Raw genomic sequence first — 21,953 nt, 5'->3', positions numbered from 1 at the left:
ACTGGAACGTCAGTTATTAATAAATAATATAATGTTACCTTCTACCGTTCCAAATTGGTGTAGCCTACGGCGCGTTTCACCAACACAGTGACATTATCAGGTTATCCGCTATCGCTTTGTCTTGAATATTAAAATAAAACAGTCATTACACAATTCACAAACACATATTTAATATTCAAGACAAAGTGATAGCGGATTTATTTACCAAATGATTACTTTCAAAAGATATTTTTACAGAATTGTTTATTTCACACATAGGTTTCACAAAATACAGTACAATTAGTGTTTGATACTTAATTTTATCTGTAAAAATGTCAACAAATTTTAATATTTTCACTAATTTAGTTAATTAATTAGTGCTTTCAAGGTTAAATGTTGTAAAATATTTTGTAAAGTCTTTAATTGTTTAGGTCCAGGAAAGGAGCTCAAAGAAGGAAACACGATAAGGCTAGTCCACCAGCACCGAACTGGTAGGTGAAAATCAGGACTAATCAAGCATTCTTTATTCATTATTATTAGATTTGTTTTTCCACAGTTAATGACAAAAAGGTTATGTGAAACTTATACACAAGTAGGTTTATATTTTATATTTTATGACACTGATGTAGGGCCTATTGTCATTGAATTGTCTTTCTTTAATATACATATTATTTAACTGCTTGTACAAGAGTTAATCTAAGAGTAAATAACTTTGTGAAATAGTAGGGCCTATTATTTAAGTTATTCTGACAAGTTTCACTAATTGCAGTAAGACACTTAATTCTATCAATATATTATTTTATTTTATTACTTCTTTTAATGATTTGAATCGTGAAGTATAGTGATTATTAGGGGACATTCTTAAATTTCATGTGAAAACAATTTGTATCGAATGTATACTTCAAACTAATACTAAGAAACTAATAATTAGAGAGTTTGTGGTGGTGATTTTATTGTCAACTGCGTCGTCACTTAACAACAGAGTTTTGTCACAGTCGCCAAAAAATACCACCAAGAACTCTCCTGACACTGGCCGCTAGAGCCTATATAAGAAGATAATTCTTTTAGATGTTTACTTTACAAATCACAAATTCAAAATCACATTTGTTAATCTTGAACAATAATACTATAGTAAAAGGTGGTTTTGTAGACCAAACAACCGCTTTGATATAACTCAAGGCTTTAGATAATCTTTGTGATTATGCTGCTCCTTGGTTTACAATGCTGATTTGCTGACAAAGATGTTTGCAATAAATAATGAACACACTAAGTAACGCAACAAAATAAAGGCTTTAACAATCTACATAACTAAGTAATATAACAAAATCTTACTAAATAAAATGTAAGAAGATCAAACCCTAAATTCCAGTCAAGTCTACTAGTGTCATATGGGAAGTGCACTATATGGAATTTTAGGTAGTTTACACTTGATTCAAGTTTGAATCTAATGTGATATTTCAAATCTGTCATTTAAAGCAAGTGGAAGCATAATTCAAAGCTTTAATTAAGCTACCGTGCTGTCTGAAACACAAGTTGTTGCACGCAAACACATTTTCCAGGTCAATTCTGGGCAATGTTTTTGTCTGCGTATGTGTGTTTTATCATGTCTGACGAGTCTTGGATATCACTAGACAAAAATGAAGCCCATAAATTATAACCATGATTGGCATTTTTCATAATTGAAGTTAACCCAATTTATACACTCTCTGATTCTTCTGTTATGTTTTAAGGAGGATCAACTAGTCCGGGTATTAGAAAAGAACACAGAACTGACTATCCAAAACAAGGACCTTCAAAAGCAAGTGCAACGGCTTCAAAATGTAAGTTACTATTGTAAAAACAAATATATGTATTGATTTAAAAGAGCTCTAAGGGGCGGTTCACGAGCTCGGGACTTCATAGTCCGTGACCAGACGTTGGTCCCGGACTATATAAGCGACGACCAAAAAATGGGTTCACGAGTCAGAGCCTAATGATGTGAAAGTCAGCTTATTGTTGGTCGGGACCAAATCCGAAGCGGAGCCTAATGACAGGGATTCGCAGGGCCGGATTTCCCAATAGGCCTGGTAGGCCCGGGCCTATGGGCGCAAGGTCCCAGAGGGCGCACGGCCGAGAATATATATATTTTTTTTAATACCTAGGCTATCTAAAAACAAAAAAATAGTCATAGTTGATAAAAAAAAAACTCCAATGCATTGTGATTCTGAAGTTCATAAGAAGAAATAATTGTTAGGAAATTTAAACTATTTTTCAGAATTACGCATCAATTTCGTTACAAAATTGGTAACGAACATTGGTTATACGGGAGTAGGCTGTATTAGGGATGTTGACGTTGACGAGCGCCCAAGGGGTACGCATCGTATTGCCACTGCACTGCCAAGTGCCACTATGCTGGCTTGGGCTCGGCACTACTGATCAGAGTGATTAGGGGCGCATGCGTGCTAGGCATTATGACCACCCTCACCTCACAAAACAACAGTTATTAACTAACTTAATCCTTTGATTAGTTTACAACAATCTGCAGAATCAAGTAAAAAAAAATATATAATAAGTTGTGTTTAATATTAAAAGAACGATGAATTCACCTTTAAAATTAACGACAATATATTAATCTCAGTTTGCATTAGATTTTAGAACAATTCAATACCCTCCAAAGTACCATTAATGCTGCAATTTTCTCCTCAGACCTCAGAAGGATCGGTACGGTTGGCCGGAATATTGATCTGTTTTGCTTTGGAAATATAACCTAGATGCAGTACGACCATAGATTAAATATAACTCAAGTCGACTTCTTATGACATTGATAATTCAAAATTTTGTTATGTCTAGTTCGGTTCATGTTGGTGACACTGGACGTTAGTTTTGACGTAATTTTGTTTCTATTATTTTAGGGTTAGTTCTAAGATGTGTGTTTCAATTTCTTGTAATATGAACAGGAGACGACCTATTGTTGATGATTAGATCGTTTTATTTTGGATAAACTAGGTTTGAACATAGATAAAACATACTCCTTAAATAACAAGCATTGTTTTAAGCTAATCCAAAATGATGACAAATCTACTAAAGGAGTATGTTTAATCTATGGTATCACGTACTGTATGGAGTTCATGTTTTTGGTCCTGGAATTGGAATCAATGGCCATGTTTTTTTTGCAGGAATGCTCGGTGGGTTGAGTTGTTTTATTTCAGTCCCACGGCCACAAACGTGAGCATTTATTAAAAGCATAAAATTGCTAAAAGTGTTTAAGACGGCATTTTGTTAAGTCTAAACAAGTCAATTCGTAAACAAAATTTCTATGATTCCAACGAGGGGTGGTATTCAAGCAATTAACTTAGGCCTATGGGCATGATATAGTTTTTAATAAAGGTCTCAAGGAAAGTAACTGTGACCAGACTAGGGGGCGGACAATTATTTGGGCCTAGGGGCGCAACAATGCTAAATCCGGCCCTAGGGATTCGCAGGGAATTTTTGTTGAGACGTTGGTAACAACAGCCTGGAAACACATGTGAAGCCACTGCTGCTGACATACGCACTTCCATACAATAGGATGATCGTGAAAAAAGGCTGAACCATAACGTCCAAAACAATTATTTTTCGCGTATTTCATTGTCTCAATGCTCGCCTATAAACACAACAAACCATGTTTGTATGAAATCAGATAATGGAAGTCTTTAGTGAAATATATTTTTCTGTGTGCATTAATGTAACTAATTAAGATGCATGACATAAAATAATCGGGTATTTATAACCATATGCCTATTTTGCATAAATGCCCGATAATTTAAGATGGTGATTTTTGGATAGGCTAATTTTAACTAAACTTATTTAAATGGTACAATTATTGAAACTAAAATTAATTTAGAGGTACTGACTATTTAAATATAAAAATGGTATGTGTTTGCTGGTATTAATCGTGGTTGTAATCTAAGAATATTCTTTCCGTTATTCTTACACTCTTTAATATTCTAGTTGTAAAATGTTGAAATAATATTCTGTGGTTCGCTCATAATATTATTTATGTAAACAGCTATGGTTTTTTATTTACATTTTGTGTTGTGTGATTTAAAAAATTAGATTCATTGGTATTACATTAAAATGCGTTTATATTTAGGAAAACATTTTTTTTTTGGCATAGTTTCGAACTGCAAATTTGATTTGTTCTGCTTTCATTACCAAACAAATAGCTACCATCCAAGCTTTACTACTACTTACTACTTATTTCCTTGCGCTCCTAGGGGGAGCATAGGGCCTCGACGAACACTCTCCAGCGGTCCCTTTGGTTGGCCAGCTCTTTTGCCCTAGCCCATGTCATGCCCTGACTATTTAACTCCTTCTCCACAGTCCGCCTCCATGTGGTTCTTGGTCTCCCTCTTCTTCTATTTCCCTGTGGGTTCCATTCCAGGGCTTGTCTCGCTACTGTATCTTGTGGTTGCCGAAGAATATGCCCAATCCATCTTCATTTTCTCCTATTTATTTGAATAGCAATATGCTCCTGGTTGGTTCTGGCCCACAAATCTTCATTAGAGATGACTTCCGGCCACCACACCCTGAGAATGGTTCGTAAACATTTATTAACCCAAGTCTGCAGTTTGCGTGTGCTCGTGTTTGTCACCTTCCATGTCTCACAGCCAAAAAGGAGGACAGACTTAACGTTTGAGTTAAAGATCCTGAGTTTAGTTTTTATTCTTATTTCAGAGCTCCTCCAAACTAGCCTCAGCTGGGCAAATGCAGCTCTTGCTTTATTCAAGCGGTTTTCCATGTCCCGATCGGCACCTCCTCCTTCAGTCACCATACTGCCCAAATAACAAAATTCATTGGCCCGCTCAATATCATCCTCTCCTGTTCTGAGGGGAGTGTTGTTCCGGTTATTTAACCTCATTTCCTTGGTTTTTCTGGCATTTATTTTCAGGCCCACCTGCTGTGCTTCTACTCTTAGGTCATTTAGTTTAGCTTCTATATCTCTGAAGCTTTGGGCCATAATGCAAAGATCATCAGCAAAATCCAGGTCTTCAAGCCTTGAATTGATCCCCCACTGGATTCCCCTATTACGGTTCATTGCTTCCTTCATTACTAGGTCTAAAGTCATGAGAAAGAGAATAGGTGATAAAAACATCCTTGTTTGACTCCTGAGTTACAGGTTATTGGCTCCGACAAAGACTTGCAGTGCTCTACTTTGCAGGAGTAATTCTCATACATGGCTTTTACAAGCCTTATCACCTTTGGAGGCACACCAAAAACCTTCATTGCTTTCCACATCTTCTGTCTGTTGATCGAGTCAAAAGCTTTTTCAAAGTCAATGAAGACCAGATACAAAGCAGCTTGGTGTTCTGAAAATTGCTCCAAGATTATTCTCAATGTATTTACATGGTCTACGGTAGATTTGTTCTGCCGGAATCCCGCTTGTTCCTTTCTAATTTGATCGTTTATAGGCTGTTTAATTCTATTTAAAATAATTCGAGCAAGGATTTTGCTACAAACAGGAAGAAGCGTTATACCCCTCCAATTGTTGCAGTTGGAGAGATCACCCTTCTTGGGAAGCTTTATTAAGACACCTTTATTCCATTCATCCGGGATTCTTTCTGAATTCCATATACTGACCAAAAGAGGATGTAAGATGCGGGCTGATAGAACTGGTTCTACTTTCAAGGCTTCAGCTGGGATGTTATCAATGCCGGGCGCTTTTCCGTGTTTTAATTCTCGTACTGCCTCCTCTATTTCCTCTAACCCTGGTGGTTCTTCTGATATTCTGTGATCAGGGATTACTCTTTGGTTCCCTATTTCTTCGTAATTCTCATTCACTTCTATACCTCCTGCCACATTCAGGACTTCTTGAAAGTGTTCATGCCATCTCCTAATTTGTTCTTGTTCTGAGGTTAGAATTTTCCCCTCCTTATCCTTCACTGGTTTATCCCGTCTCAAATGTTTCCCTGAAAGTTGTTTAGTGATCTTATACAATTCTCTGGAGTTTCCAACATCGGCTGCTGTTTGAGCTTCTGCTGCCAACTGGTTGATGAAGTCCCTCTTATCGTGTCTCAATCTTCTTTTAACTCTTCGATTGGCTTCATTGTATTCTCTCAGGGCTTCAGCCTTTTTGTCTTCTTGTGCGGCTGTTATTCAACACTGCTTCCATGATTCCATGAGATTCCATGATTCCTCTGTTATCCACTCTTTACGCCTTACATCTTGGAAGCCTAAATACTCTTCCCTATCCTGTATTCCTTATGTCTCTCCATTGACTTTCTGTGTCCTTTGGAATTGAAAACATTGACATCAGAGCTACTACAAGTCTTTATCAGCTGACGTACCCCCTCCCCCAAGGTCAATGTCACCAACTGGACAATGGATAGTTCTGATGTCAAACATCTTGTTAAAAAGAATTTTATTTTCTAATTTGATAAGATAAAATTTAATAAAACCTTTAGCCTTTCATTAAAAAATGATAAATCTTTACAAAACAGTCTAATGAACACCTATAAGCTTCAGGATTTCTGCAGGAATGCCATCAGGGCCAGGTGCTCTTCCATTTCTCAGAGCCATTCCTCTTCCTTGGGCTGGGAACCTGCCCAAATCTCCGAATTCCCTCGATGGTCATGCTGAATGCTTTGGAATACGCGTCGATGACAGTAGCCACGGCGACAGGTTTCATGATCGTAGGTGGTCATCGAGTCTGGTTTCTGGCATGTTGCGCTGCCTGTCGGAGCCCAAGGTATATTCTCCGGGGTTCTGCAATCTTGGGATTCCACTAGTAAACTGGCTTCTTCCCGCGGTGGGCGGAAATCCTGGGCATGGAAGGGTCACACGCTGAATAGAGTGAGACGTATCGCCAACGTGGCACGAAATTCGGCACTTCCAATGTCCCCAACAGTTTGATTTTTGATGCAACACTGAAAAGTGGCCCGGCGAAGACGACCAAGGTTCTAATATCGAGACGGATGAGCTGAGTTGGCATATGCATACCTGCGCTCAGGAAGTTCCCTGAAGACGATTGCCTGATGGTTGCTTGCAGAGTAGTCCTCGGAGACTCGCCAGTCCGTGACTGGTGGGCTAGGGCTTCAGATGCCAGAGAGGTGTCAGAGATCATCTACCCGTGTTAAGGATATGGATACCTAGCCTTGCCATCTCTAAGACACTCTCCCCCCCCCATGTTTCTATGGGGTAAACCCCAATCCACTGCCCTATCATTGAAATCCCCACAAACAGTCACCTCACCATCAATGTTCAGTATCTTCTCCTCTAGGTCGTCGACCTTCTGGCATTTGGCTACTCTGCAATGGGATGGTTGGAGGTGAGATAGCAGGAGAAAAAAATACATGTACCCCTCTCCTGTTAATCATTTGTTTGATCATCCACATAACAAAATCAGCAGTATATGCTGCTTCAAAATAGGTTTTCCTCTCCCACCACACCACACAAGATTAAATTCTTGTGTAATGTGGTTTTTGACATTCTTATGGGTCACGTGGGGAATGTTCTTACACACTGTTAGCCGTGACATACTCAAAAAATTCTAATGATATTGCTGTTTTGTTTTTTTTTTTGTCCTGAATGGTCTTATTCATGAGTGAAATAATTGTTGGAGTTGGGATTTACAAACCTATATTCAATTTAAAAAAGGTTTACATACCTTAATTACTTCATCAATCCTAATTTTTAGTCTGGGCGACTAGTTGCAACACATCGATTTCAGTTGCATCGAGTCCGTCACCGCACGTGTTATGGCTGGCCACGAATTATTTTATATAAATGTATCGTATCCAAGTTTGTGTGTGCTATGTGTTGACTGTGTATTGACGACGACATTATGCTCCAATGATTTTGATTTAATGAAGCAATAGAGGCTTGACGATGAAACCGTGGTTTCGAAACTAGTCGCCCAGACTAAAAATTAGGATTAATGACGTATTTAAGGTATGTAAACCTATTTTATATTGTCAATATTCAATCCTGGAGGCAATGATGAATAAAGCTATATTACTCAGCACATTCTAGCAATTAATTTTTTTAGTAATAAATCAAAATACATTCTTTAATTATACATCCAAACTTTGGAAATATCTTCCTGTTCTTTTTGTCGATTTTCTCTAACCTGCCTTATGACCTTGGACCAAGGTTTACATGGCATAAACCAAACTCCCTGATTCCTGGTCCTGCTCCAAAGCGGCAAGCCCAAAGTGCAGTAGAGAAAGTGCTTTGGTGAAAAAGTGTTATGGATATGATGCAGCTTAGTGCCTGAACATCTGCTTCAACATCTGATCAACTGATATGAATATAGTTGTTTACTGTTAAAAAAACATTTGTGTGTATGGAATGGTCTTTGTTTATTCGTGACTTCGGAGCGTACTCCTTCTAGTATTATCATTATTCATGGTTTGTTGAATACCTTCTGATAAAAAAATTTCCCCGGTATGTGATTTGTTAAAATTGTTAGAGTTACTTGGCAAGTATTTGGATTTGTTTTGGAGTTCAGAATCTCATAGGGGTGTTTCTGTGAACGTGGTAGTAGTATTTAGTCTAAACATATCTTCAGCTTGTTTAAGGGCTTCATTTAATTTTCTGTTTCTAGCATTTTCTGTTTTTGGTATCCCATATAGCTTTGTGCTCACTGTAAGAACTTAGAGCACTTCTATTAATTAGTGCTGTTTTGAAGTCTCCAAAAAATGTTATGCTGTATTTTAGTGTCTTATTTTTTCCTTCCAGGCTTATTGATTCAATTACTGCTGGCCAGTTTGGAAAGCTTTTGATTTTTGCAAAAACCAAGTATCCTGCAGAGAGTTTAGACTTAGTATTGACAGCAACCCGGCTTAAACAACCTCGATGAGGGAGTAAAAGGTGACAATAATAATAGTATTTAAAAATAAATGGTAATAGGTGATAAAACTGCAAAGCTAAGAACAATTTCTGACTATTATTGCAAAGTAAGGTATTTCCCATATCTAATACCATGTTCTCTGTGTTTGTTTTAGGTGAAGACTGGGGACAACCTCCGGCAAGGAGACAAGCTGGAGGGAATTTTGAAGGTAATTTATCCATATTCAAGGAAAAATAATAATTTTTAAAATATAGAAACTGGCTGGGGCAATGAGAAAATTGACCCTCAAATTATAGGCCTACAACTAGATAAGTGATAAGTCGAATTTGTAAATTTTTCAATCAAACCAGCTCCTGCTCTTTTTCACTGAAAAGCAGTTTGAGCTTGATGCTCTTCAAACAGTTGCAACACTTTACAATAACACAAAATACTAACAGCTTAAAATTTCTTAAAAATAGTGTATACATATATTTATGTCCCAATCAACCAAAAACACAAACTGTTTAGAAATAAGAGGTAAAATTACCTTTATTTCGACAACATTTATTCCTGATATCTTCTCTAAGGGTAGATGACGACCGTTATGGAGACTATGTCACCTTCTTCAAATCCTTGATCAATATTCCCTCATATTGAGCACTAAACACAAACATACAAACATTTAGACAAGACATAAAAAATAAATACTCGACTACAACTGTGGACACAGGTACTCACTGCTCAGTTGACATTTTCAGGGTAAGATATTTATTGTTTAGAAATTAATCTCTCAGCGCCACTAAATACTAGCTTTAATTATTTTAATGACATTCTATCTTAATATTACAGTATATGTTAATAATATTAGTACAAAAAATAAGAAGTGAGTAAAAATTTTAAATCAAATGGTAAAACATTTTCTGTCACAAAGAAATGGTATACTGGGGAGCACTGTATACTAAAATACCCCCGCCGCAGCAAACCTGCAGACTAAGCGAATTTCAGCTTCTCTGATTACATTTTTACTAAAATATTTCCATAAATAAGACATATATATTTCCAATTTAAATAACATTAGATTTAACGAGTGCTTAGGTTTGCTGCTACGGGGAAGGTAAAAAGTGATTTTTGACCATATGTCAATAGTATAGGATGAAATAAATAAATTTGCCAAGTTTTATCAACATTATATCCATAAACAAGTAAATTACAACAGTTTTCATTTTCTCCATAAGAATAACATGGGAATTTTAAATTACACTTTTTTTGAATTTTCTCCGTGACCGTTAAGCATAAAACAGCGCTTCAATATACTAAATTATTTCTTTTTTTAAGCTCTACAAAATGGTTGAGAAAGAAATAACAAATTTTTTTGTGTTTAGGGTAAAAAATGGGAAAAACCCATTTTTACCCCATAAAACCCCCATAAACCCCTGTTCCCATGGTCCGATTATGGTGGTTCGCGAACTCGTTTGAACAAACATAGATTTACACGTTTGTAGTTGTACCAAATTTCATCAAAATCGGATCATTTTTGCTCGAGTTATCGCGCTAACAGACACATATATAAATATATATATATATGAATTTGAACGGATGGTGTTTTTGGCCTCTGGGGACCTCAAAACGAAAAAGTAAATCGGTCCCGGGTCTAGGTCTTACCATGAGACCTACGGTAATAGCTTATTCCCTATATGGGAAATTCGCTAAAAAGACAGGACTTTCTTTATGACATTTACAGTGGTAATGAAAGTAACTTTGTTACAATACAACTAAGAATACTTATAGGGCTAACTTCAAGGAGGCTGAAAAGGGGTAAATTAAGCCTACAAAAGCATTGTGGTAAATTATGAATAAGGGTTCGGGCAGCAATACAAAGTCAAACAAATTTGGATCAGTCTATCAGTCCTGGTACTTTCAATGATTATTTTCTTAGTTTTTTTTTTACCACTGCATGGAAATGATCACATTGCCACACCTGTAAACAGTACGCAAAATACGCTATTAGCTGATTTCATTGTTGGCGTTTCTATAAAACACTAACATTCGGTAAGCAAATAACATAACCTTAAAAACAAACATAGCCTAAATGACATTTGATATACTGTACAACTAAGAAATTAATATGTGTGTTATGATATGTTAATTATAGTGTTAAAGTCTTGTGTGTATTACGAGCACAAAAAATCTATGCGGCTCTTTAAATGTTACTACAGTTCTTGACGGGCAATGACATACTTTGCGCTCTTAATACACAAAATACCTATTTAGTTGTCCTTGTGAATAATAGTGTACCTGATACAGGTTATAAGACTTTTTTTTACCAAACAACATCTACAACAAATACATCTAGAATAGTTTTAGTTTTAAGTTTGTTTCCTCTGAGGATATTGTAACTATAGGCTTGTGTTCTCTAAGCTTAAAGAATTTGGGATTCTTTTTGAGAAGAGGTAAATAAAGCCAATCATACCCAGATACCAGTGGCGTAGCCAAGGGGGGGGTTTTGGGGGTTACAACCCCCCCCTTGGGTGTCCCTATATATATATATTTTACTGTTGAAGTAAATATGTTTTCGTAGTATACTTTTATGCTAACCAGTAAATAAAGAAAGTGCCAAACAATTTACCTAGTCTTAGAAATATATTAAGTGTTTTACAACATTTTTCATGTCACGGCAAAAGGCGTACACTACGACTATATTCACCAAAAGCTGGTTGATGGTACGGGGGCGGGCATTGATTCTATCACATGTAGCCATGTAGTCAGAGCTGGAACAGTACTAGTGGTTCCACTTCCACCAGTTCTACTCGCTCCCCGTTCCCACTGTGGATTCGCTAGCCGTCATTTTGCGCGGGAGAGTAGTCTGGTTGGTTAGGGTGTTAGGGTCACTGTCAGTAGTGTCAGTTCAGTAGTCACGTCACATAGACACTCACACTAGACAGATCACTGATGCCCTTACTGCGTTACTGTGTGCGTTGTAAAACAATTGACCGTGATTTGAGGTTGTGAACTTTTAGATAAATTACGTATCGATTATTGGGTGCTGAAATATTACGTTATCTCATCATTATCCTTGTGATTAATTACATTTACATATCTGAAGTTGAATTAACTAAGATAGTCCTGAAGAATGAGTGATGATAATTGTAAGCGGCCTGGGAAGAAACGGAAGTTAGGCCAAAGTGAGCAAAATGAAAAGCAGGCAAAACTATTAAGAAACTATTTTAGTTACATTTTTAATATTCTTCTGTAAAACGGTAACAAATTTAAATTCATGTTTAAACACCTTAATCAAATAGGTTAAATATAATAAAAACTCAATTAAAAATCAATTTATGTTTTAAAAATTAATATGTCTAGATTGCATAAAAACGCTAGTTTACAGCTATTATTTTTCAAAATTTTTCCCGGACCCCCCTCTACACTGGGGGGTATTCCATACCCCCCAGGCCCCCCGGCATGGTCACGTTAAATAACCCCCCCCCCTTAACGTAATCCTGGCTACGCTACTGCCAGATACGCCTTGCTCTCTTTAAAAATTGTGTTTGATGTTATTCTTTTTGGCAAACCCAAAAGGCAGATGCTTCAATTCAATAATAATAATAAATCTTTATTGTCATTTGGTAATATAAAAATTACAATAGACAAGGTCACATTTGTTACATGTTTTGTTAAACATATGTTATATAAAATATTAAATAGGCTACAGAAAATGTTAAAATAAAGTTAAATTAAGTTCAATTGGGGTAAGCACGTAAAAACGGTTTGCTAGGTTTATTACATGGTCAAATTCAAATTCAAATATATTTATTTAGGATATTACAAGCATGGCCTCGCCAAGTTTACAAAACTTGTCGGCGAGGACCAATAGATTCAAAAAAATTACAAAACAAAGTTTACAGATTTTTCTCTTTTTTCTTTAGTTTTGTTTTCTAAGTACAAAGAATTATGAAAACTAGTTCTAAGGCGGTTTGTGGCAGGCACCTATTAATAGCAAGAGTGTTTTTGCAGCTAAACTTTCTAAAAGCGTTTAAAAGAAGTGTAACGAATAAACAATAACAAATTAAAAGGTAGGAGTGAAAGCTCATATAACCAACGGCATTCACCTAGATTGCAATCTTTTGTTGTCTTTGGATTTGTGAGTTTATGTCGTGTGGTGGTGGTAGTGGAGTGAGTGAGTGTCGAGAGAAAAAAAGAGTTGCTTGACAAGCTTGAGTCGTGTTTGTTTGTTGGTTGAACATAACCTTACACTAAAAATGCACATTTGTTCATAAGCAGAAAAAAATAAAAATTTTATTAGCTTAAAGCTTTCTTTTCCCTATTCTACCCTGAAAATGTATTTTTGTGTATTGTGGCCTTAATCTTGTGGGATTGGTTTATGTTTTGGAGTGTAGTCTGAAATGTCTTTTTCTTGTTCCGGTGTGAAAACAGGTTTTCGTTCTAATGCTGGAGCTAAATCTCCATCATCAACTACTTTTAATGAATACTTACTTACTTACTTACTTACTTGAATACTTGTATTCTTAATCCTTGACTGACAATGTCAGATAGATCGCGTCATGTCTTTAAAAATGTAAATAAAAATGTAAATAAAAATGCGGGGTGACCGTAATGTTGATTCCAGAATTCCAAATTTCTTCCCTGTTTTCTTATTTAGCCCATTTTTTCATTTATCCATTTTTAATGGCTGCTTAATGCCGATTTGAGTAAATCAGAAGTCCAGCTCTGACGCTGTGTTGTTCTAACGGCTAACCTAAAATCTTTGTAAGTAAACTACTACATAAGCTTAACGTTCAACTATTATATAGATATTTACTTAAAAATATGTACAACTCACTTTCATTAAAATCACTTTTAGTGGTAGGACACTGCAAGTGTGCCGTGGTAAGAACACTTCTAATAACTTGAGAAATTGAAAACGAAACAGTGAAAAAAACACAAACTCATGCTGCCCAACAAGTCGAATGGTGTCCCGCTGGCAGCGCATGTGGTACTCCGTGCAGCCGCTAGGTTGCAGCACAAACCAGAGCTCCTAAACTGTCATGGCGGCTATGCTAGTAGCATGAGCTATACTGTCCCAGTTTCCCCTATAAATAATAAATTATAGATAGGTTATATTTTTATAACAAGACAGCCCTTTGAAATGAAATTATTTCTCAATAAGAGAATAATAAATTGATAAAATAATATTAAGAGATTCGACATGCCTATTCTAGAGAAGTATTGCCAAAGAGTTTCGCTCTCTACTACTCTTCACTTCACTCTTTAACTGATCCTGTGCACTTAAACTACACATATTTTAACACAAATTTAAAATTATAATATTAATTTATTAGTAACCATGTACAAAATAACCAAACAACACACACCACTATTGGTTTTTATTATATCTTAAATAAGATAACACATATGCTCTCCATTGCTGCAAAGCCAGAAACTTGTAGTATGTGCTGATACCGTTACGGCTTTATTTTAAGATTATGAATTTGTAGGTACCAATGATGTTACATGTTTAAACACTACCGTACTTCTTAACTATAATTTCTTCTCTAACCATTGATTTTTTTATAGCAAATGCGAGAAGCTTCTGACAAAAGAAAAGAGTTGGAACGTGAGCATACTGAAGCCTTAACTCAGCTAAGGGAAAAACAAAATGAAATCCAACGTAAATTTGGCAACACAAGTGACAAGACCAAGGCCTATGAGAGTATTGAGACCCTTCAGGTAATCCTTCTAGACTAATAACTATAACCTCGTTAGGAAAAGAGGGGAACAGTGCTCTTATTACACCAGTAGCTTGTGTTTTGGACACATTTAGTTAGGTTAGTTTTCATAAAAAGGGGTTTTTATGAATTATTATTTTTGTTATACAGTACCCTCAACAGTCTGACTTATCAGCTCAAGACATTATCACTGAGCAAGTTCAATGTGATTTGTTTAAAGTATTTTACAAATCCTCGAGTATAATTCCATTGATCCATAGCATAATAGTGTCCATTGAAAATATTTACCGGTATCTCAATATTCTTAATGAATTGGGGAGCGAGCTGGTCCAGTGGTTGGAGCACGGGACTTCGGTTCCCAAGGTTCAAATCCCGCCAAATCACCAATTTTTTTTCCTAAGACACTAGGCACGAGCCTGGGATTGTTTTTCACATTACTTCAGGCTAGACCTAGGGGTTGCGGCATTATCACTTGGATAAAATCCATTGGTGACTTGGCGGGGATCGAACCCGGGACCTCAGGGACTGAAGTCCCACGCTGTAACGCCAGCTCGCTCCCCATATCACCAATAGATTTTATCTAAGTGATAATTCCGCAATCCCTAGGTCTAGCGTGAAGTACCGTGAGGAGTCATGTAGTTGTTAAAATCTGACTACTTTAAATTCTATGATTGGTTTGGTATATTATTGAATGCTGTGTCATGGTATAGTTTACTTACAGAAAAACAAGGGAAACAAAAGACTGATTGAATAAAAAAGCAGTATGAAATAACAAAAATTGTAATCATTGTTGCAGACAAGCCATAAATGGCTTTTGTAGCTGAATTGTATGTGTTTTGTAAATTTGTATTTTTTGGAAATAAATAAATATATATATATATATATATATATATATATATATATAAGTAATGTGAAAAACAATCCCGGGCTCGTGACTAGCGTCCTAGGACTAAATAAATTCTTAATGAATCACTAGCATAGTTTTATACATTTAGCTTACTACTAATACCTTGTCTCCACCTGAAATTTACTTATATTAAAGAAAGCCCTATTTACAGAGAGTTTATATTCATCGTGGTCGTCCTATGGTTGTTACTCCTTGTTGCATATAATCTCAAACAAAATTTTAAAGGTATTTGAAACGTGGAAAGGTTAAACTACACAGTTGACACTGTGAAAACAATCATGGAAGACATAGAGTTTGCAGTACCATTCATTACCCTTTCAATAAACTCAAAGAAATAAGGTCCAACTATCTTACCTGAGAAATTTAGAGTCCGGGGGACTTCTTAGAGGGTAGTTGAAGAGAATCAAATCGAAAGCCTCTTAAAATAACGATTTCCTTGTAATTTTACAGTCCAAGATCCGAGAGTTGGAAAAGAAAGCGGAATTGCAGAATGTCCGTCATGAGGAGCTCATGCTGGAGATGGCAGCCATCAAAAGGTCCCAGAGCAAAGCAGAGAGAGCTACAACTGCCGCTGTGTGGAAGAAGAGTGGCCTCCATCAGGAAGTGCAAACCTCACCCGACTCCGTTCCCTCCACCCCAGGTATTCTTAATGCAGAAGATACTCATTCAGGACTTCAGCAGTGCCAGATTACCGGGCGCGGACTAGAGTTGCTGTTATTTCAAGGATAGCGGAAACACTGCTAAAAATGTAATAAGAATTATTAATAGGCACAAGGCTATTCTGCCAGTGTGGACATTAGCCAATTGCCGGAGATAGGGTAGGCTACCCACTTAACCTTGAAAACCTTATAAAAGTAAATGAACGTGGATTTTGTCATCTTTGAAGAAACTCGGGATAAGCTGTGGTTTTCTAGGTAAGAGGTTTCAAAAATAGGAACAGGCCAATCCCTGTCCTCGATTACTTAAAACTTTTGATACTGGCAGTATTAAAGTTTCTCAAAATGTCATGAATTTGAATTTAATACAGACCCTAAAATCTCCTGCAGTCTTGTGAAATTGTGATTATCTTCCAGGTAGGGATGGACGAGATTGGATTTTTAGTTCGAGACGAGACGAGACGAGATTTTTTATTTCTCATAAAATTTTGAGACGAGATCGAGACGGGATTTCCCTTCTCATACACAACGGGAAATGCACGTTCAAAATTTTTACCTGATTTTGTAACATTGTTAGATGACTGTTTAAATACAAAAATAATGATAATAGGCAAGAATATTTACAATCTTTTATTAAAAAACATCAGCATAACATTTTTTTATTAATCACGCCTAACTTATTAAAAATGCCTACGATTAGGAAACATAGTGATATCAGTTAGGATAGAGTTCAACTTATCCTAAAATAAAATAAATCATAAAATAAAAGCAATATTAATTTTTATAAAATAGTTACTTGTTTTGACTTTTTATAGTAATAAAACATTCCTCACACTGCTTACACTTAACAAAACTTCTCAAATGTTATTAAAGTAATATTATTAAAATAATTAAAGTAATATTTACATTTAAAGAATTAATTAAATAAGAACGCCTTCTTAAAGGAAACGCAACTACAACACGCTCCTGTATTGCGGGTATTGCATTGACTTTCTGTAGGCGTTTTTAATTTTTTAATTTTTTTTTTTTTAATTTTTTTTTTTTATTCTCGTCTCGATAAAAATCTCGGCCAAAAAGAAATCTCGTCTCGTGTAACGAGATTTGAAATTTCCCGAAAATTTCCCGAAATTTCGAGACTTGACCATCCCTACTTCCAGGTTTGCGTTAACTTCATGATAGTCTACCGCACAGTTATGGCTACATCCTGAATTTCAATTGCGGTCATATTATATAAATTTATGCAGTGGCTTTAATATCTCAAGAATCCACAGTTATCTAATTCCTACAAAAATAATTAGATAACATTTTGCAAATTTTTGAGTCTTTAATATCCAGTTTTATTTTGAATATTCAGAACTTTTTAGAATGTTTTGTGGCTACTACGAACATTGTAATAAGCATGTTGTTCCATAACCTAGTCTAGTCTAGAAGTCCCCCCTTTTGCGAGATCATATAAACTAAGCGTTCAAGTTCTAAAGTGAAACGAAATAAACCTTTAAGATGTTTGATCTTCCTACCTTCATGAATCATAAATTGTAGGGGTCTGCGGTACAGAAAATATAAGGTCGGTACGGTACAATATTTTTTACCTCGGTTCTCGGTACAAAATCGTTACGGTAGGCGGCTACCCGTATTTTTGTGGTTTTCTGCTCAGAACTGTATTCAAACCATTATTTTTTAACTTTAATACATTGACATAACTATGAAAATGGATAGTATCCTACATTCATGGTTTTCTAACAACAATTACTGTACCACACATTATTAAAACAAAACAACAAAACCTTTTACTAATACGAGGATTGTATCAAGAAAAATCACAGTTAAGATAAAGGCTATACCTATTTTACTCTGAGATACTTTGAATAGCCATGATAAAAGTTGTTTTTAAAAATAGGATAAGAGCTTTTAGGAATAAACATGTTTGAAACATTTATTGGCAAAGATAATTTCAGACAACTGGTAAATTATTTCCAACCAACACAATGTCTAGTTGTTTTTTTTAATTTTTAAAAACATATAAAAGCATTCAGGACGATGACAGTGTAGTTGCCAGCTGTTCACTGGAGGTTATGATGGAAGTAATGGCAAAGAGCATCTTTTTTTATCAGCTTCAAAACTATTTATAAGATGGATACAACTCTTGCAAAGTTTTTTTCTGAAACTAAAATTTGGACTATCACAGAGTAAGATTATTGTCATTTACAAAGTTACCATCCATAATATCAATCATATCAATCATTAGTTTATCTCAGGCTCAATCCAATTTTCTTAGTATATTTTAAAGCTCTTCCAAAGAATCAAAAGACCCAGGCCTAGACCTAATTATTTAGGAGGGCCTATATATAAATTTATTAGGTTACAATGAGGGTAGCAAAATCACTATCTAGTTCATAAGATTTAGATTGCATAAAGTACCTTCAACACAAAAAAAAAGGAAACTAAAAAACATTTAAGCCTTAAACAGCCACACCTAACAATATAAGACAAGATGTATAAATATAGAGATACAGAACATGCAATGACATAATTTGAGACCAGTAAGCTTGAATAACGAAAAAAATTATGCAAACAACAACAACTATGCTTGTGGTTGTCAATAGAAAGATAAAATATCTATAACAAATATTTTAACTTATAAAATAAGACTGTAGATTAGTTACAAGTTAAATATGTAGCCACAAACAGTTTTATGGCAGTAGGCAATGCCCAGCGGCAAATTGAATATCCACGAAAATACTGACAGAGTTAGAGATAACATTTAACAGTCATCATAAAACTATTATTTTTATGATAAAATAGAATTGGGGAAAGTCGTAAAGAAATAAAAGTGATAAAACTCAACAGTTCTTGGAAGTACTTGAATACAACAATTATTGTGATAAAATGTTAATGGATTTGGGACTGCTAATGGGGTTTTTATTGCATCATCACCCTAGTAATAAATTATGAAGATCGTAAACAAACATCTGATAAGACTTTTATGTGCTCTGGACGATTGTAAACTGAAAGTAATTTATTATTATAATAGGCTGTACCGAACCGAATTTGTGTAAAATGCTGTACCCGATGACCGTAATTATAAGCTTGTACCATACCGACCTTTTCGTTGCACCGCAGACCCCTAATAAATTGCCAATATATCAGCATGTTTTGTTGAAATATGACTACAAAATGGCTCTACCACCCCATCTTGTTTTAGCGAATTTCCCATATAGGGAATAAGCTATTACCGTAGGTCTCATGGTAAGACCTAGACCCGGGACCGATTTACTTTTTCGTTTTGAGGTCCCCAGAGGCCAAAAACACCATCCGTTCAAATTCATATATATATATATTTATATATGTGTCCGTTAGCGCGATAACTCAAGCAAAAATGATCCGATTTTGATGAAATTTGGTACAAACGTGTAAACCTACGTTTATTCGAACGAGTTCGCGAACCAGCATAATCGGACCATGGGAACAGGGGTTTATGGGGGGTTTTATGCCCTAAAAATAAGAATTTTTGCAATTTCTTTCTCAACCATTTTGTAGAGCTTGAAAAAAGAAATAATTTGGTATATTGAAGCGCTGTTTTATGCCAAACGGTCACGGAGAAAATAAAAAAAAGTGTAATTTAAAATTCCCATGTTATTCTTATGGAGAAAATGAAAACTGTTGTAGTTTACTTGTTTAGCCTATGGATATATGTTGATAAAATTTGGCAAATTTATTTATTTCATTCTATACTATTGACAAAAACACTTTTAACCTTCCCCGTAGCAGCAAACCTAAGCACTGGTTAAATCTAATGTTATTTAAATTGGGAATAAATATGTCTTATTTATGGAAATATTTTAGTAAAAATGTAATCAGACAAGTTTAAATTTGCTTAGTCTGCAGGTTTGCTGCGGCGGGGGTATTTTAATATAGTACCGTCATCATGTACTACGCGGTATCATCTTGCGTACTAGTGTTTGGAGAATTTGTACAGCTTTAAAGTCAGCATACTGCCTATAGCTTCTGACAGTAATTGCTTAACTTGTCACTGTCTAGAGCTAAACTGTGTGGACCGATCAATGGCAATGAGTTCGAGCGGCTTAGATAATTACCTTGAACAACAGCAGATGCAACAACGAACTTCGGCCATCAAACTGAGGAGTCAAGCTGCGGGTGAGTGTACAACACATACAATAAATAGAGTTCTCTTTTGAAGAAAGACATTTTAAAATTGTTTAACCTATAGAATTAAAGTATTTGATTTAAAACTGTGACTATGAACAGAACTATACACACCATTCCCATGTTAAGATTGTAGCTAGTTTTAGAATTAAAATTAACGTGGTTGAATTATGCCATAAACAGAGTGCACTGATTCCTGTCATATTTTCAATTTTTAACTATGTCAAACTGAAAGGACAACTTGTAAAGTATAAATTAAGGAAGAAGGAATGGCTACGTTACTAACTAAATATTAGAGTTGTAGGTAGTTAAAAGACCGCAAATAATGTTCACAACACAATAAATTTGATATTGCACTCCTGCAAGGGGCTTCTTCAGAGGAAAAAGTTGAATGGCAGTTACAAAACTAGCACTATTTTAACTAACCAAATCAGCTAGTTTATAGCTGCAATTGTAAGTGGCTCATTCAACTACGTTCCTTATTAAATGAAATTTGCTACAGCTGGTCCATACAGATGAGATGTCTACTTCAGTAACCAAATTTAATAAGGCATCTTAAATGCAATGACTCCTTAATGACCCAAGACACAAGTTAAAAAACACAAACCGGAATTGAAAACTGCTCTCACTATTTAAAAACTGTGACAAATTTAGTTTTTTTTTGTAAAATTTACAAGCAGGTTTTTTGCTTGTAATCTAAGCAGGGGATCCTGCTTATGATATTATTTTTAATAATGTTCGTTCATGCACAGTCGGCAAGAATTTTACTGTTAAAAAAACATATTGCAGTATTTAAGCGTTCACTGTCTATTAATTACTGATCATTATTTCATCAATATATGACCAAAATTCATTAAGTAGGATTTACATTTACAGTCTTTTTCAAACACAAACGAACCATACTATGAATTAAAATGATCAATCTTGTCATACTGTAGTATTGGAATGGTTTGAGTGAGGTACCGAATCGTTCAACTATCACTAATCAGCTTACGTTGCCAGGCCCGGTTCCTATTTTTGGAGCGTGCCTACTGACAGTGCAGAAACAAGAGGCAATAAGTCATAATATATAATTCGATTTATTTTTTATAATTGACAAAAACAAATGTTACTAAGTTTTTTGCTTTTAAATGTTGTCAAATTTTGAACGAATCAGTTAACAGTCAGCAGTTCAATCAGTTTTGCCTTTACAAGCAACAACTACCGGTACTGTGTAGCTTTGAAACATTTTAATAATTGACAAATACAAATATCATTATATTCGTTGCGATGAGATTCTGTGAATTTATACCATATATTTTGTGTAAGTGACTTGCTTTAATAATGAATGGCTTTTCTTGAAAAGAAACTCTATTTATCCTTCTGTATTAAAGTAAATTTACCACACTTAAATCATATATAGACACATTGAGCTCTACCTGTTAATCTCAACAATGTTAATAATTTATCATGAAATAAAAAAGACTGTTTATTATTGAAGGTTGTTAATAAGCACTTCCTTTTGTTATTATTTTATTAAGTTTTTCTCAAACTGGGGAAATCAAGTAGTTAAAATATATTTGAAAAATAATAAGAAATAATCACAACAAGATAAATCTACCTAAATGTTGTTACATTATCTAAATTTTTATTAATTTCAACTTTATTGAGTCCACTTGTGATTTCCTTTTTTAATGAGTATATAGTGCTCAGCTAAATTATGATAACTGTCCAAGAAAAATTTAATCATGCTTAAA

At 35.2% G+C, this 21,953-nt stretch overlaps 1 protein-coding gene across 20 annotated transcripts in view; it reads left to right on the top strand.

Annotated features, from left to right (window-relative positions):
- The first annotated feature begins 452 nt into the window (after positions 1-452).
- The window catches only part of LOC129005589 (RIMS-binding protein 2-like), a 208,159-nt gene continuing 186,658 nt past the window's right edge, over positions 453-21,953 (top strand). For 16 of the 20 annotated variants that reach the window (XM_054434529.1, XM_054434526.1, XM_054434528.1 and 13 more), the window contains exons 1-5: positions 1,737-1,799; positions 8,943-8,996; positions 14,339-14,491; positions 15,848-16,037; positions 20,092-20,208. In XM_054434529.1, the coding sequence (XP_054290504.1) occupies positions 14,342-14,491; positions 15,848-16,037; positions 20,092-20,208 (457 nt within the window). In that variant the 5' untranslated portion in view covers positions 1,737-1,799; positions 8,943-8,996; positions 14,339-14,341. Of the gene's footprint in view, positions 471-1,709; positions 1,800-8,730; positions 8,809-8,942; positions 8,997-14,338; positions 14,492-15,847; positions 16,038-20,091; positions 20,209-21,953 lie in introns of those variants that run through there. The other 4 variants (XM_054434535.1, XM_054434534.1, XM_054434533.1 and 1 more) reach the window with 2 other exon arrangements.

The sequence above is a fragment of the Macrosteles quadrilineatus genome, unplaced genomic scaffold (assembly GCF_028750875.1).
Source record: "Macrosteles quadrilineatus isolate MER2022 unplaced genomic scaffold, UCM_ALF_1.0 Scaffold_24__1_contigs__length_1734639, whole genome shotgun sequence".
Lineage (NCBI taxonomy): Eukaryota > Metazoa > Arthropoda > Insecta > Hemiptera > Cicadellidae > Macrosteles > Macrosteles quadrilineatus.
This window is presented reverse-complemented; position numbering and strand designations above follow the sequence as displayed.